The 14,137-nt window shown below is 44.5% G+C and overlaps 1 protein-coding gene across 2 annotated transcripts in view; it reads left to right on the top strand.

Annotated features, from left to right (window-relative positions):
- The window catches only part of LOC147726117 (uncharacterized), an 82,421-nt gene that overhangs the window by 49,459 nt on the left and 18,825 nt on the right, over positions 1–14,137 (top strand). For both annotated transcript variants that reach the window (XM_086960222.1, XM_086960221.1), the window contains exon 2: positions 13,123–13,257. In XM_086960222.1, the coding sequence (XP_086816348.1) occupies positions 13,141–13,257 (117 nt within the window). In that variant the 5' untranslated portion in view covers positions 13,123–13,140. The remainder of the gene's footprint in view (positions 1–13,122; positions 13,258–14,137) is intronic.

Below are 14,137 nucleotides of genomic sequence, written 5' to 3'. Positions count from 1 at the left end.
GAGTTCACTGATCCCTCATTCTGCTGTAAGTATTGCTCGGTGCCCTGCAAATTCCCTGTCCGCCAAGTGCCAGGTCGCCAGTCAGGGTGGCAAGACACTCTTAGCTGTTTGTCCCTTAAACCAAGTGACCACCAGTGAATGATCAGAGATGCCCCTCTACAGGTGCTGTGTTGCTCGGAAGCTCCGTAAATCCTGCCTAAGGTCAAACAAGTAATAAATTCCAGACAAGCTCCTGTGCCATGCCGATATGTGTGTGTATTGGCGTACTGTCATGTTATGGGCTCTCCACTTGTCTTTCCACCCTAGTGCCTCCGTAAAGTTTCTCAGGGGGCTCCCTGTGTGCGTTTCCATCTTCCCTGGCCATCGATCCTCAGAGCAAGAGACTACATTGTTAATGTCCCCTCACAGAATAAGCGAGCAAAGTGGCATCTCTAGGAGTTGTGTCCTGAGGGTAGCTCTGGTGTCCCTCTTCAATCCCGGCGGGCCGTATATAGAGCCCAGAATCAGAATTCGTCCATCCCACCTCCCCGTTTGGAGTACAAATCTGCCCAGTGGGTTTCTCCATGTTTTCCCTGGGATGTATGCCGTAGCAACTCTGGGCAGGACTCGTACTCCTCGCGATCCTGGCGTGTATCCAGCGTGTGCCACAAGAGTAAAGCCCACCTATCCAGTGCTTTATAGTTATGGCCTTGTAAGTGTGTCTCCTATCACAGGCAAATATTAGCTGATACCTGGGCAGGCCGTAGCTTTGTTCTCCCAGTTAAGCATGAACCAATCCCAGTGGGAGATGTGCTACCCCTAAAACTGGTTTAAAGTGACCACAGAGGATGGCTTGCTCAATTACCTGGCCACACTTCTGGGGTGGGCACACACAGGCTCTGCATAGAGGAAGAAAGGATTTGTCATCATGGATTTAGGAAGGGAGAGGGACAGGAGTCAACCCCACCCATAGGCTGGGGACAGTTATACATTTGGCACTCACAGTACCATCCTCGTAAAACTTCTGGATCTGTGGAAAATCAGAAGAGGACTGATCCTGAGAAGAGCCTAGATGATTGGACCAGCTCACCATCATTTACCAAGGACAACACATTGGACACCAACCATCATAATTCTGACCTCCTGATCAAGCTACAGGGACACAGCAAGCTACAAGAAACCATTCCTGCAGCTGCCCAGTAGGCCAGGTCTAACTGGGCCTACCATGGACTATGTTGGTGGTTTATGCTGGAGTGAGTCTTGACCCCAAGAGATGTTCCTGAGAGTCTGAAACCATGGGCTGTTTCAAAGTGTGTTCTTCCTAGCATCTCTTGAAACTGGGAGCTCGCGGAGAAGGTATCAGGCCTTGTGGAGACTTGTTCCGATACAGCCTGCAGCCTTGCTCTGCTGGAAGAATACGAGCTGCAAAAAAGTAACTAAGCCATAATGTAGAAATCTTCACCTGGCATAGGTGGCAAAAATATTTTGGCCAGTGAGGGACCTTACTTAAACACAAAATTGCCATTCTTTCATTCACTGCTTTCCTGCCAAAAGTCAGCTGTTTCTCTGGGACCTTGTCCAGTGGCTACACGACTTAATGGAGCCCTTTTAGGCCACAGTTTGCTGACCTACAGCATTACGCCACAGATTTTGGCTTCTATTCAGAGACTGAGTCTGAGGGTAAAACTTCAGACCGGGTGAACTATAGTTTCTGTATCCTACCTGCGCTCCATTGCGATCAGCCTTAACTCATCCTAGGTACCGGTGAAGTGCAACAAGATGACCCCCAGTTGGGTCATAATGCTTTTTTACACTATTTTGAACCTTATTTGTGAAAAATTCTAATGACCATTTCTCCTTATTGGATTTTTGCCATTTTGGTGTCCTTTATTAATTAAAATGTATTCTATTTTTCTAAAGTGCTTTGGGATTTTCTTGTGTTGTTCCTGGGGGCTTTAGAAGTCTAATCCTGTGATACATTGGGAATTAAAGGACTTAGGTCAGAGGTAAAATCTTAGACTAGGATAAACCTGTTCGGTCTAGCCGACCCGTCCTCCAACATGGTCAGCGCCAAATTGCGTCTAAGTCCATGTCTACTGAGACCATTGACTATCAATGGCACTTTATGCTTCTTAGTGGTATTCCTACCAAATACTCTAAAAATTCACATATCCATTTCCCCTTGTTGGATTTTTTTCATTTTGTTTATTAAATGTTACTCAATTTGTCTAAATTGGTTTGGGATCATTATTGTTTTGCATTTCAACTTTGTTACTGTTATGGTACTGCATAAATACTTTTTACGTTGCCTTTAAGTTTGGCCTGTCTATTCCTTGCCATAACTACCAGTGGGGTGAGCTCAGGTTAATTTAGTGACCTTAGTGATTCACCCTAGCAAGGGTTGTGGTTATTGCTTAAAATGGGTCCTCACCCCCTTTGACTAGTACCCTAATATCTTACACAGCTGTTGAAAATTCTATGGGGCAGATTTATGTTAACTGGTGCATCCCCAGGGATGCGCCAGTTAATGTGCGCCACAGTGCGCCACAGCTCCGCCACCCATGGTGCGCCGCATTTATAATGCAGCGCACCATGGTGCAAAAACGGCACAGATGCGTGACGCATCTGTGCCGGAAAGGTGGCGCATTGCTGGAGTTGCGTCGCAAGCGCGACGCAGCTCCAGCAAGGCTCGGGGGTGCCCCATCTTCACAATGCTGCGTCAAGACCTACGCCTGCTTCAAGCCTGCGCAGGAACGCGCCCGCCCCCCCCCCCCTGCGCAGGAACGCCTCCACATGGTGCAGGGCTTTACAACGTGACGCATCTCCTAGATGCGTCACGTTGTAAATAGGGCGCATTGTTTGCGCCGCCGTTGCATCAAATAAAGTGACGCAATTGCGGCGCAAAGAGGCGCAAGGGCATCATAAATCTGCCCCTTAGTATTCACCTTTGACATTGACTTCACATTTAAAGAACACATGACCAGGAAACCAAAGACCGCATGGTACCAGCACTGCTTCCTGAAAAAGTTATACATTTCTTTCCAGACACATATTTTAGATCAATCGTGCAATCCCTATTCCTTTCCTATCTGGGTAAAGACAACGCAATACTCTTCGGCTTTCTGGACACCGTTTTGTCACCCCTAAAGTGTATCAAGTTAGCGCAGCAAGGGTGTCAAGAAGTTTGACCAGATCACTCCAGTGCCAGATGAACTACATCAGGTCCTCCTCTAGGTGAGTTTCATCTTCAAGGCTGGCTACGTCACCTACAAGGACTTCAGCTTGACAAACTTTGTCATCAAATTTACAATCTCTGGTGGACAGTGCAATGCCAGGAGCCATGAAACTGTCAGACTGGAGACTGGAAGTTGATAGAAGAAAAAAAAATCTTTTCCATCTGTGACCCAAGTATCTGGAAAAATATACACACTGACATCAAAAATGGCTCCAACGTTCCTGCATTTCAGGAAGAAACTGGAAACTCATTTTGTTAAGGAGCACTAGTCCACAAAAATACTAAAATTAGCAGGTATCTCTCTCTGTGTAAGCAAATGTTGCTTAGGTCCTCCCCCTTATCCAGCACTCCATTACTTCCCAGCTAGGTCTCCGCTATATAAACACCACTATATACACAAATACATTCATCATATTTTCCAAAAAAACTGCTGTCTAATATTGCTTAGCTCACATAACAGGGTTTTATTCCTACTTGGAAGAAGACACGTCATAATAACTCATCTATATCTCTGATTTATTTGAGCCAGGTTTATATATGTGAGCATTAGAATGTATTTCCCCCTTGGTTTATATGAGTGATTAACACTCTTTATATTACAACAAAAAACACTCCCCAGTTAAATGGAACTCTGACAACATTCCCCCCAGTTGTAACACTTACTTGTATCAAAGAATAAATAATTTCAGAAACTTTTGGGAGAATTCTGTGCGTGCTCTTTCATTTTGTATTGTCATTTGTACCCTTCCATTGCTACTGGCCCCTTTACTTCGAGTGTTACACAGTACAGTACGTGCTATTTAAACAGTGAACACTATTTTTTTCCATGCCTTCTCACCCCGCCCGCAACCCCTTGTTGTCCGTGTCTTCTCGCCCCTTCTTCCCCCTCCCCCACCCAGACTCCCATTGTCTGTAACTTCTCTCCCCTCCCACTCTACTCCCGTTGTCCGTGCCTTCACAGCGCCTTCTACCCCATCCCCACCCGGCGCTCCTGTTGTCCATGCCTTCTCACCCCCTTCTCCCCCTCCCCAACCTGCACTCCCATTGTCTTTGCCTTCTTTCCCCTCCCCCGTTGTCCGTGCCTTCTCACCGCCTTCTCCCACTCCCCCGCCCGCACTCCTGTTGTCCGTGCCTTCTCACCCCCTTCTCCAACTCCCATTGTCCATGCATTCTTGCCCCTCCCCCCACCCTTGTCCGTGTTTCCCCCTCCCACTCCCATTGTCCGTGATGCAATGCAATAGGTCTCGCATAAATGCGAGTCCAATTACATTGCAAATGCTTGTTTATTCGAGAGGGCCCCTTTTAAGGACTTTTATGGGTGCTAGATTACTGAACCTTTTTTTAGTAAAATGTATGTTTAATGCAATATGGCGGGCGGCAATTATGTATTCAGAAGGTGCGTGCTGAAATGTACGTTTATTTACTACACCCAGCCTCGTGTCTCAGGTTATTTGGGCAATGGTTCCTGTTGTGGGGTACGGTGAACCCTTTGTCCGCAAGACACCCGCTGGTTGTGGAGTGATGCTTCTCATTCCAGTCAGCCCATGACGACCTCCGTGGTGAGAGCACGACCAAAAGCACAGAAGCACAGAACCCTTCTAGTTGTCACACCTGGTGGGAATAGACACTCTCTTTATTTTTCTCATCTGGGTGCATAGTAACACTGAGTGCTGAGGAGGCTGTAAGTTCTTTAGAACAATACAAGGGAACCCAGGGCGCAATAAGCTAAGGACCATGGGTAGATACTTATTTTCAGAAAACAGAGGTCCTTAGTAAAGAAGGGGAAATTCAGATAATAAATATAGACTAGATAGAACTATATTTTTAAGAATGCCCAGCCGGACACTTTAATTTCTTAATAGCAATAATACAGAACAGGGGGAATAAAACACAAAGTGTGATAAACGTGGGACACCAGCCGATGTCCGGCTAACACACTTGGGGAACAAACACAGGGGAAGGAATATTCAGGCAAAATCGGGTTATCTAACAATCAAAATTACAAGAAGATAATCCACAGTATACACATATGCATGTTCAATTTGTGTGTTAACTATGCATTTAGTGCATTTGTTGTCGACGACGTTTCGAACCTCACAAATTATTGGTTCATCCTCAGGGCAAAACTGATTGCCTAAAGAGGTAACAATTAAGCTTGAAACCACAATCATTTTTGTCCTGAGGATGAACCAATAATTTGTGAGGTTCGAAACGTTGTCGACAACAAATGCACTAAATGCATAGTTAACACACAAATTGAACATGCATATGTGTATCATGTGGATTATCTTCTTGTAATTTTGATTGTTAGATAACCCGATTTTGCCTGAATATTCCTTCCCCTGTGTTTGTTCCCCAAGTGTGTTAGCCGGACATCGGCTGGTGTCCCACGTTTATCACACTTTGTGTTTTATTCCCCCTGTTCTGTATTATTGCTATTAAGAAATTAAAGTGTCCGGCTGGGCATTCTTAAAAATATAGTTCTATCTAGTCTATATTTATTATCTGAATTTCCCCTTCTTTACTAAGGACCTCTGTTTTCTGAAAATGAGGAGGCTGTAAGTGGCTTTCCCATCAAAGGATAAAACAACTCATACACCCTTCTATTTAAGAGCACAGACGTATCTCAGGTCTACTCCAATAATTGCGAAGCATATGTTTTCTGCATTTAATCCAGATTGCTTTATATCAGGGGTCTCCAACCTTTTGTGTAGTCCGAGCTACTTCTGGCCAGTTAAAATCGTCGTGAGCTACTGAACCCGAATCAACTCGCTGATTTTTCCGAGAGACCCCCCACGCCCAGTTTCATTGACTTTAAGCCTAATTTCATCAGAGCCCATACTGTGGTTTGAACAAAATACCCAAGACAGGCCTGATTTAAGAGTTGCCTAGAACACCAAAAGGAATGACTTTGGATTTGTGACACACACAGCTGTCTTTGATTTGTGTAAATAAAAATTTGTTCTCCCACTCTTGATGAAAGTTGTAAGTCTTCTGCCTTTTGAAGGGACCTGGCTCTTCACCCATCATTGGTTGTTGAGGCTGTAGCAAGAGTAAAAATGTTGATGCAGAGACATGTATTTTGGTCCGTTCCACAAAATTCTCCATCGCCCGTCTGTCCCATGATTACACCACACTTTCTTTTCCCTCTAACTCTCTCCCTCTCTCTTAGTCAATCTTTCTCTCTTCCTATCTGTAGCTGTCTTTCTTGCGGTTTGTCTCATTCCCCTTCTCTGTATGTCGGTCTCTTTTTCGCACAATCTCTGCTCTTCTAGTCTTTGCCCTTGCCACCTCTTGCTCTATCTCTATCCTTTGTATTCTCACTCCACCGCTGCGCTCTCCTACTCTTTGATTCATTTTCATGTATGTGGTTTTCCCAAAATATTCCTGTCCACACTGGAGGAAATCTGCATATTTACCTGCGCGAGCATAAAGCTGCTGGTTTCACTGACCAGTCTGGGTCCAGATATGAACACGTTTCCCGCTGGCAATTCGGGACAAGAAAATGGCATTCACAGAAATAACACAAGCACTCACGTTTTTTTAGGTGTTTTGTAAAGTGCTTGATTCCATTGTATGTCTAGTTCAGAGCACTCCATTGGTGATCTTTGCTGGGGCAGACACCTGGGAATTGCTCACGTTTTCTGGATACACTGAGTCTAACTCTAAATGTTCCGTTTCACCAGTGCTTTTTGTACACACCTGGGCCAATTCTAAAAGGTTTTTGCTGTTCGCAAATACACGAACGGCCATTAAAAATGATGTTTCACCCTCGCAAAATGATGGTGGTTTATACATTTAAAAGAGTTGACTTGAACTTGCTTAGGGTATGAGACGAGTGCCTGTCTTTGAGCTGCGCGTGCGTATTTTAGTTAACATGTGAATTGTTCATGCACTGTCTTATTGAGGACACGGAAACGTGTTCAAGCTAAGGGCAAAAGTAGAAAAAACACAGCATTTGCATTTTCAAAAACAGGAATACACAACAAGCAACTCGAGGCAGTCAATATAAATGTGTATGTATCCAGAGCGGGGAACCATCCAAGAGTTATATTTCGAAATGCTCTGTCTGAACAGAGAAAACGGTAAGAGAAATAAAAGCAGTGCAAAGGAACAGAAGGGCCTGGCCTCGAGAGAACGTTAACAATTCCCAGGACATGCTGGAGTTCACCACCCACGAACATCCTGCTTGTTAATAACCCCGAGTCAGAGCTGAGGGCCCCCACTATTGTTCAGTGCACCGTTGCTTCTAGCAACGTTTTCACTCTACAAATAGCACCTGGGAGCTGCAGAGCAGGTACATTTAATGTTTTCGAACATTTTTGGTGAGTGAATGTTGTGAATCTGTGTGTGCGCATGTTTGTGAATGCTGGGTGTGAATGAGTGAACATGTGTGCATGTGTGGCCCACCTGCCCCCCTCTCTGCTAACATTACCGTCCGGCACTGGCCGACACCACCTCGCTCCAGCATTACGCCTCCACTTGGACAAGTAACTGGTATGCTTCAAGGGGCATTCATAGGGAGAGATAAAGTTGTAAAACAAACTTCTGCACAACGTAACAGAGCAGCGGCTTACTTTCACTGCCCATTTTTGATTCCGTTTTCTAGAACAGCACCCCTCCCACTGCACGATGTTCAAACGGCACAATCAGTGGGGGGGAGAAGCTTACCTGCAGTCAAAGGCACGTCTCCTTCCTGGCTGCTTCTGACGGTCTCCTACTGTTCCGCGCTGGCACATGTCGCACAATTGCAGACAGTGCGATGCCAGCGCGTTTTCAGTAGACGAGAGAAGCCGGAAGCTCCAGGAGAGGAGCGTCATCACGTCATAACGTCATCCTGTTCTCCCGCCCCATCTACACATGATGCCCAATCCGGACGAAGGGCTAGAGCTAAACGAGCTACTCCCGGGGTCTCCGCGAGCTACCGGTAGCTCGCGATCGACCGGTTGGAGACCCCGGCTTTATATACTATGTATTTTGTGCCACTGCAGTTCATTACTCTTTTAATGAGACTTTGCTCTTATTTTGCGTTTAATAATAATAACACTTTATTCGATTTGATTCACAAACCATAAAAGCATATAAATAACAGTCAATAAAAGAATCACAGAGATACATTTGACTAAGATGGCAGAAATACAATATCATTACTAAGAAACCATGATCTACTATGTGTTATCAGGGAATTAAAACTCATGAATGTACTCGATCCCCCCTAGTTGTTTGTAACTTCAAAGCAGCTCTTTAAAAATTTGCCACAAATAAAGAGTAAAAACATCATTGGACAATTTTAAAAACAACAAGGTTACCCGTGCCTGCCTAAACCTAGCTTTTCTTAGCAGACCTTTTAAGAACAATTTCCTGTGGAAGGCATAGTACTGGCAGAGTAAAACTCAGTGAAGGGTGTCCTGCGGAGACTTACTGTCACAGCCGCAGGGCCCCCTCTCTTCTTGATTTATAATAAAACCTGCAGGTACTGCCAATAGTTGATGGATATAATTTAATCTAAAGCGGGAGACCAAAAAGCGACCAAGGGCACTTGTCATTAACGTTAAGTAAGCTTCTATACCTGTGATGTTTTAACTTAGATATGATCTCTCACAGAGTGTTTCCCCAGTTCAATGATTTCACGCTGCACCATTGAAAATGCTCGATACAGTGTTTTAATGTCACTTATGTCTTTTGTGTCTCTGGTTTGTCAAATAGGTCTGTATGACCTAAGCTAACAAAAGAATCCCTGACATATTTCAGCCATGGAATTTTTTGTGCATGCTCCAAGGAGAGACAATCACGCACTACCATCCTTGTCAGAGCAACCTCGTCATTAGTCCAGATCTTCAGCCAACATTAACAGGGGCTTCACACCCACGTTTTCTGATAAGTACCCCTCCCCCAGCTTCTCGTGTACACAGTATGCTGGTGTGCTATGTGGTACTTTCAGCATACGTCTTAGGTATTTATTGTTTACCCTTTGCAAGCCTGTATATTTAAAAAATCCCCACACCGCACTACCATACAGGACTTTGGTACAACAGATGGAATTATACCATTTTAAAATCACTCCTGGGTTCCAGCACCCCATCCTCTGGGTATAATTTGCAAATGAACCTGTGGAATTAATCAAGGTCAGACACTTTTTCTCTATTAGGTGTTTAAAATTAAGATGGTTATCAAAAAAAACACCCAGATATTCAAAGGCTGGGACTTTACCCAGGGTGTATGAACCCATGGAGTAATTGTATTTTTAATAGGCTTCTTACCCATCTCCATCACATATGATTTTGCTAAATTAGAGGACATGTCCAACTCATTCATGAATTTCACAAATCCATCTATTAGGAGCTGTAAGCTATGTGGGGTGCGGGCCAAAAGCACAGCGTCATCTGCGTACAGCAGCACTGGGACTGTTCTGTTCCCTATTCTGGGTATTTCAGCCTCTATGTTCCGCAGGGTGGCATTGAGCCCATTAATATACATAGTAAACAAGAATGGCGCTAAGATACATCCTTGTCTCACCCCACTAGAACACTTAAATAACTCTGTGACTTTTCTCTCCTTTGTGTATCTTACAGCTGCTGTCGTGTTGGAATGCAGTGACTGATGGGTGTTTATTAAAACTATATCCACCCCTAGGTCCTTCATTAAAGCCCACAACCTGTTATGATTCACACGATCAAAGGCCAAAGTGAGTTCCATAAAGGCTAAATATAACACCCCAGCCTACGCTATAGTATATTTTGCAGTAATGAGGTACAGGTTGAGACACTGATCCTCAGTGGATTTTCCTGATCGGAACCCATATTGCATATCCGCGATAATTTGTGCCTACTCGACCCAGACCAACAACCTGTTTAAAAGCACCCACCCAGGGACCTTAGCCGCAACATCTATAAGCGATATTGGTCGATAACACTGTGGGTTATCCCTATTGCCCTTCTTGAAGATTGGTAAGATCATCGCAGAGGACCAGGATTCTGGCATGATTGTATTTATTGCTGCATTCGGAACCCTTGTTAAGAGAGGGGCCCAGACCTCAACGTTAGACTTAAAAAGGTCCGGTGGGATCCCGTCTGGCCCCAGAGCCTTATTCCTCGTCAGGTCCTCTATGCCTAGGGTTACTTCAGCTAATGTAAAAACAACGGGTTGCAACCTATTGGCATGATTAAGCAGCATGATGATTGTACAATCCCTGGAAGTGTTCCTGCCATTGCTCTGGCAGGATATTGTTACTTAACCCCGACTTATTTGGGTCTGAGAAACAGGGGTTATTGATTACTCTCCAGAAGCGAGCAGGATCAATAGATTCTGCCGCCTCTGTGAGTTCTTCCCAGGTAGCGCGTTGTAACTTCCCCTTTCTTACTTTAAGAGCTAACTTATAGTTTGCTCCACAAGCAGCCACCAATTCCCTAATTCTTGGTTTCTGCTTCAGAGCCCCCTTCAGCTTTCTTATGGCCTCCGAGCATTGGCTGTCAAATGTGATATATGCAGTGTGCCGGGGGTTTGTTACAGGAAGGGGCTCACATCTGAGGAAAGACTGGAACTACTGTGCTAATACCAAGCCGAGCCACCCCTGGCGCTGGGCAATGAAGAGCCTAAAAACTCCACCGATTTATTACAAGTGTGCTGAGCTACAAATCCGAGCCAACCTGCTTTACCTTACCAATTATATTTACTGATCAGTTCAGTGACTTTACTCACCCAAAAGTGGGTGGTGCAAGCTTTCGAGGAGAGGTTCACAGGAAGGGAGAAGTCTGGGAGCTACGAAATGGCAACAGATACGGCGAAAGGTAACCAGTGTTTCATAGGACATTCTAGAATGGGAGAATTTAGGTTTCAGTCAACTACTAAAATCTAAAATATATCATCTGAAGCACAGGGAGAAGCCCCAGTTATTGATCATAAATGCACACATGGTCTAGAAATGACTTCGTACTAGTGCATCCAAAGTCAGGAGCATTCAGTGTATATTGTGAATTGTTTAAAGTATGAGAAAAACATTGAATTATCATATATTTAGAGAGTAGAGAGGGTGATGGTGAAAGGATTTACATATTATCCTCATGACCTATGTTGTCTAAACAATGAGATAATATCAGCAAACCTATATGAAATTTGAAGTCATAAATATTGTTATCTAGTTGTCAAATATCATTAGTTGGCCTTCTAACCACATTAGAACACATTCACCTTTCCTCACTATTGCCACCACAGTGGCTCAATTAGTTTTCTGTACTAAATACATGTATGTGGAACCACCATCTAGGTAGCATTATGTAATTAAGTGATCTCTTGTTATATATATTCGAAATAGAAAAGAAAGGACCTTTTAATATAGTTTGCATTTAATTTGTGGGTAGTTCTTCAGGTTTGACTGGGCTCAGTAGGTTGATAACTGTTTCTAAGATTATTTTTCATCAAAATCCCCTTTTTTCGTCTTACCTCTTATGTCCATTTTGTCTGAGTTCTTTTCTCATTTGACTTCTATATGAAGGTTTGAGCGCTGCTGTTTCTGAATTCATTAATGTTTTATTTTTTATTAGGTACTAGCAGCCCGTCCCGACGTTGTTCGGGTATGACATAGAATGTGTGTAATGTGTGTATTTGGCAAGGGCAACTTATTTTAAAATCTCGCGATAGACAACATTTTTTGTTTCATTAGAATAGGGATGGAGAAGGGTCAGCTGCAGCCCTGGTTGATGTTAGCAGGCACGTGTAATTGGTGTAGTGATCCGCCGGCTACAGCCCTGGTTGATGTTAGCAGGCGTGTGTAATGTTGTTGAATGAGAGAGTTATCAGCCGCAGGTAAATCCGTTTAATGAGAGAGTTCAGTGACAACGAGTAGGAGAGGCTGCAGTAATTTTCCCCGCAGACACGCTTATTTGCGTGTTCCCCCGCTTTAGGCCCAGATGCAGGCCTGTTTGATGTTAGCAGGTGCGTGTTCCCCCGCTTGAGGCCCAGCTGCAGCCCTGGTTGATGGTAGCAGGCACGTCTAATTTCGTTGAATGAGAGAGTTCAGTAACAGCGCGCAGGAGAGGCTGCAGTAATATTACTTACCAGGCCTCCAGCTGAACGCGTTTGTCATGCCCCCAGCACATGGCCACAGCAGACGATCTTCTGATTAATGTACGACCCACATGGCATGAAGGGCGGAACGTAGCACACGCCCCCAATGTTTCTCACGCCCCCAGCGTGCCCCTTGATGCGGTGCAATTGCGTTCACATGGCATGAAGGCCAGACACAGGCCCCCAGCGTTTCTCACGCCCCCAGCGTGCCCCTTGATGCTGCGCAGGAACGTAATTGGCGCTTGTATGTACGACTCACATGGCAAGAAGGGCGGACACACGCCCCCAGCGTTTGTCACACCCCCAGCACACGCCCACAGCCCACGATGTGATGGCCGTACCAAACGCCCCCAGCATTAGTCATGCCCCAGCCCACGCCCACAGCACAACGTAGACACGCCCACAAGGGACTACTTTGCTGGCACAGTACTTTTACCTTTTAAATGTATATGGTGTCCTACGGTACAATTGTATTTCTTGCACTGTATGATTGTGATGAACACCACTGTTTCTTGAAAAGTTAATAAAAACAATTTTAAAAAAATGTATATGGTGGCCGTCTGCATAGCCTATGTCCTTCTGCTGCAACTGCCCTTTCCAACGCTGCATTGGGTGTTGTGATTGGTGCTGTGGTTATTGAGATTACCTGCCTCAAAGGTTTGGGCTCTCTCTTTATAATATTATATTAGTATGGATAAAACTAATTGAAATTAATTTGACTGTATCTTTTTCTAATGTTTTGCTAAATGGTCCATTGTTGACAACATATTCAATGATTTAAAAAAAATGCTAAAATGTTTGCTTTCTCTTAATATCTGTGCTAACAAGACAATGTTTTTCTACAGTAAATCACAGAAGCAAATATGGGGGGAGGCCCGTCATCTACAAACTGTGGTGATAATCCCAATCTACCACGTCCGTTTATTGAGATGCGCGAGGAAGCACGGAGAAATCATCTAGCTGCTCGTGGTGTACCGCAGGTATGATTACACAGGATGAGTATCACTAATTTGGATTTTGTGGCAATGTTTTGCATGTATGTGTTCTACCGTTTATTTTAGTTGGACATTATGCAAAAAAAAAACATATCTTCATATACCTGGCTTGCAACACAGGGCATCAAAAGGTTCCAAGCCTTTAGTTTCTTGAACACTCTGTCTTCATTTAGAACATTGTTAGGCCTTTCTAAAAATACACCGACAAATGCAGAGTAATCTGTTTCATAGCATGTGGTCTATAAACATGGATCGTCATACACCATGTGATGGAAAGACTGCCCAATCTTTAATCTCTGGGACATACCCTGGGCTCCCTTCCTGTCATTGGGTAAAAGACAGCCATGAATGGGTTGGAGTAGCCAATGCTACTAGCCGTAAGGAAGAGGTGTGGCAATGCGGGCAGGGCACCTGACTACAGTTCACGAGCTTCTTGGTTCGATCCCCGGGGTCAGCGGCAGGTTTGTCCAGCACCAAGTGTCACTGGGCAATAGCTCGCTTAATCTTCCCGACGGCCCCCAGCGCCTTGACACCCGCGGGTCATAGCGCGCTTTGCAAATACTGCATTTCATTTTTTTACTCCACCAATAGCAGCTAGGCCCATGTCAACATATATAAAATGCATAAGATGTTATGGGAAGAAAAAGAAAGACTTGCTACTCTAGCCGTAACTCGTGAAGAGCATGTCTCTCTGCAGATGCTGTTCAGTGAATGGGATCCTCTCGCTGACCATGATGATACATACTGTAGGAAAATGCCCCTTAATGTGTGGTCACTATATTTTTGCTAGATTTTGTTGTCGGGGTTTTGACTCTGCACACTGGGACACAGCTGTTCAGTGCCCAATGCATGTGCTCTGATCCTC

Source organism: Lissotriton vulgaris, chromosome 3_1, assembly GCF_964263255.1.
Source record: "Lissotriton vulgaris chromosome 3_1, aLisVul1.2, whole genome shotgun sequence".
Lineage (NCBI taxonomy): Eukaryota > Metazoa > Chordata > Amphibia > Caudata > Salamandridae > Lissotriton > Lissotriton vulgaris.
Note: the sequence above shows the minus strand (reverse complement) of the source record. Positions and strands in the feature narration are given on the sequence as shown.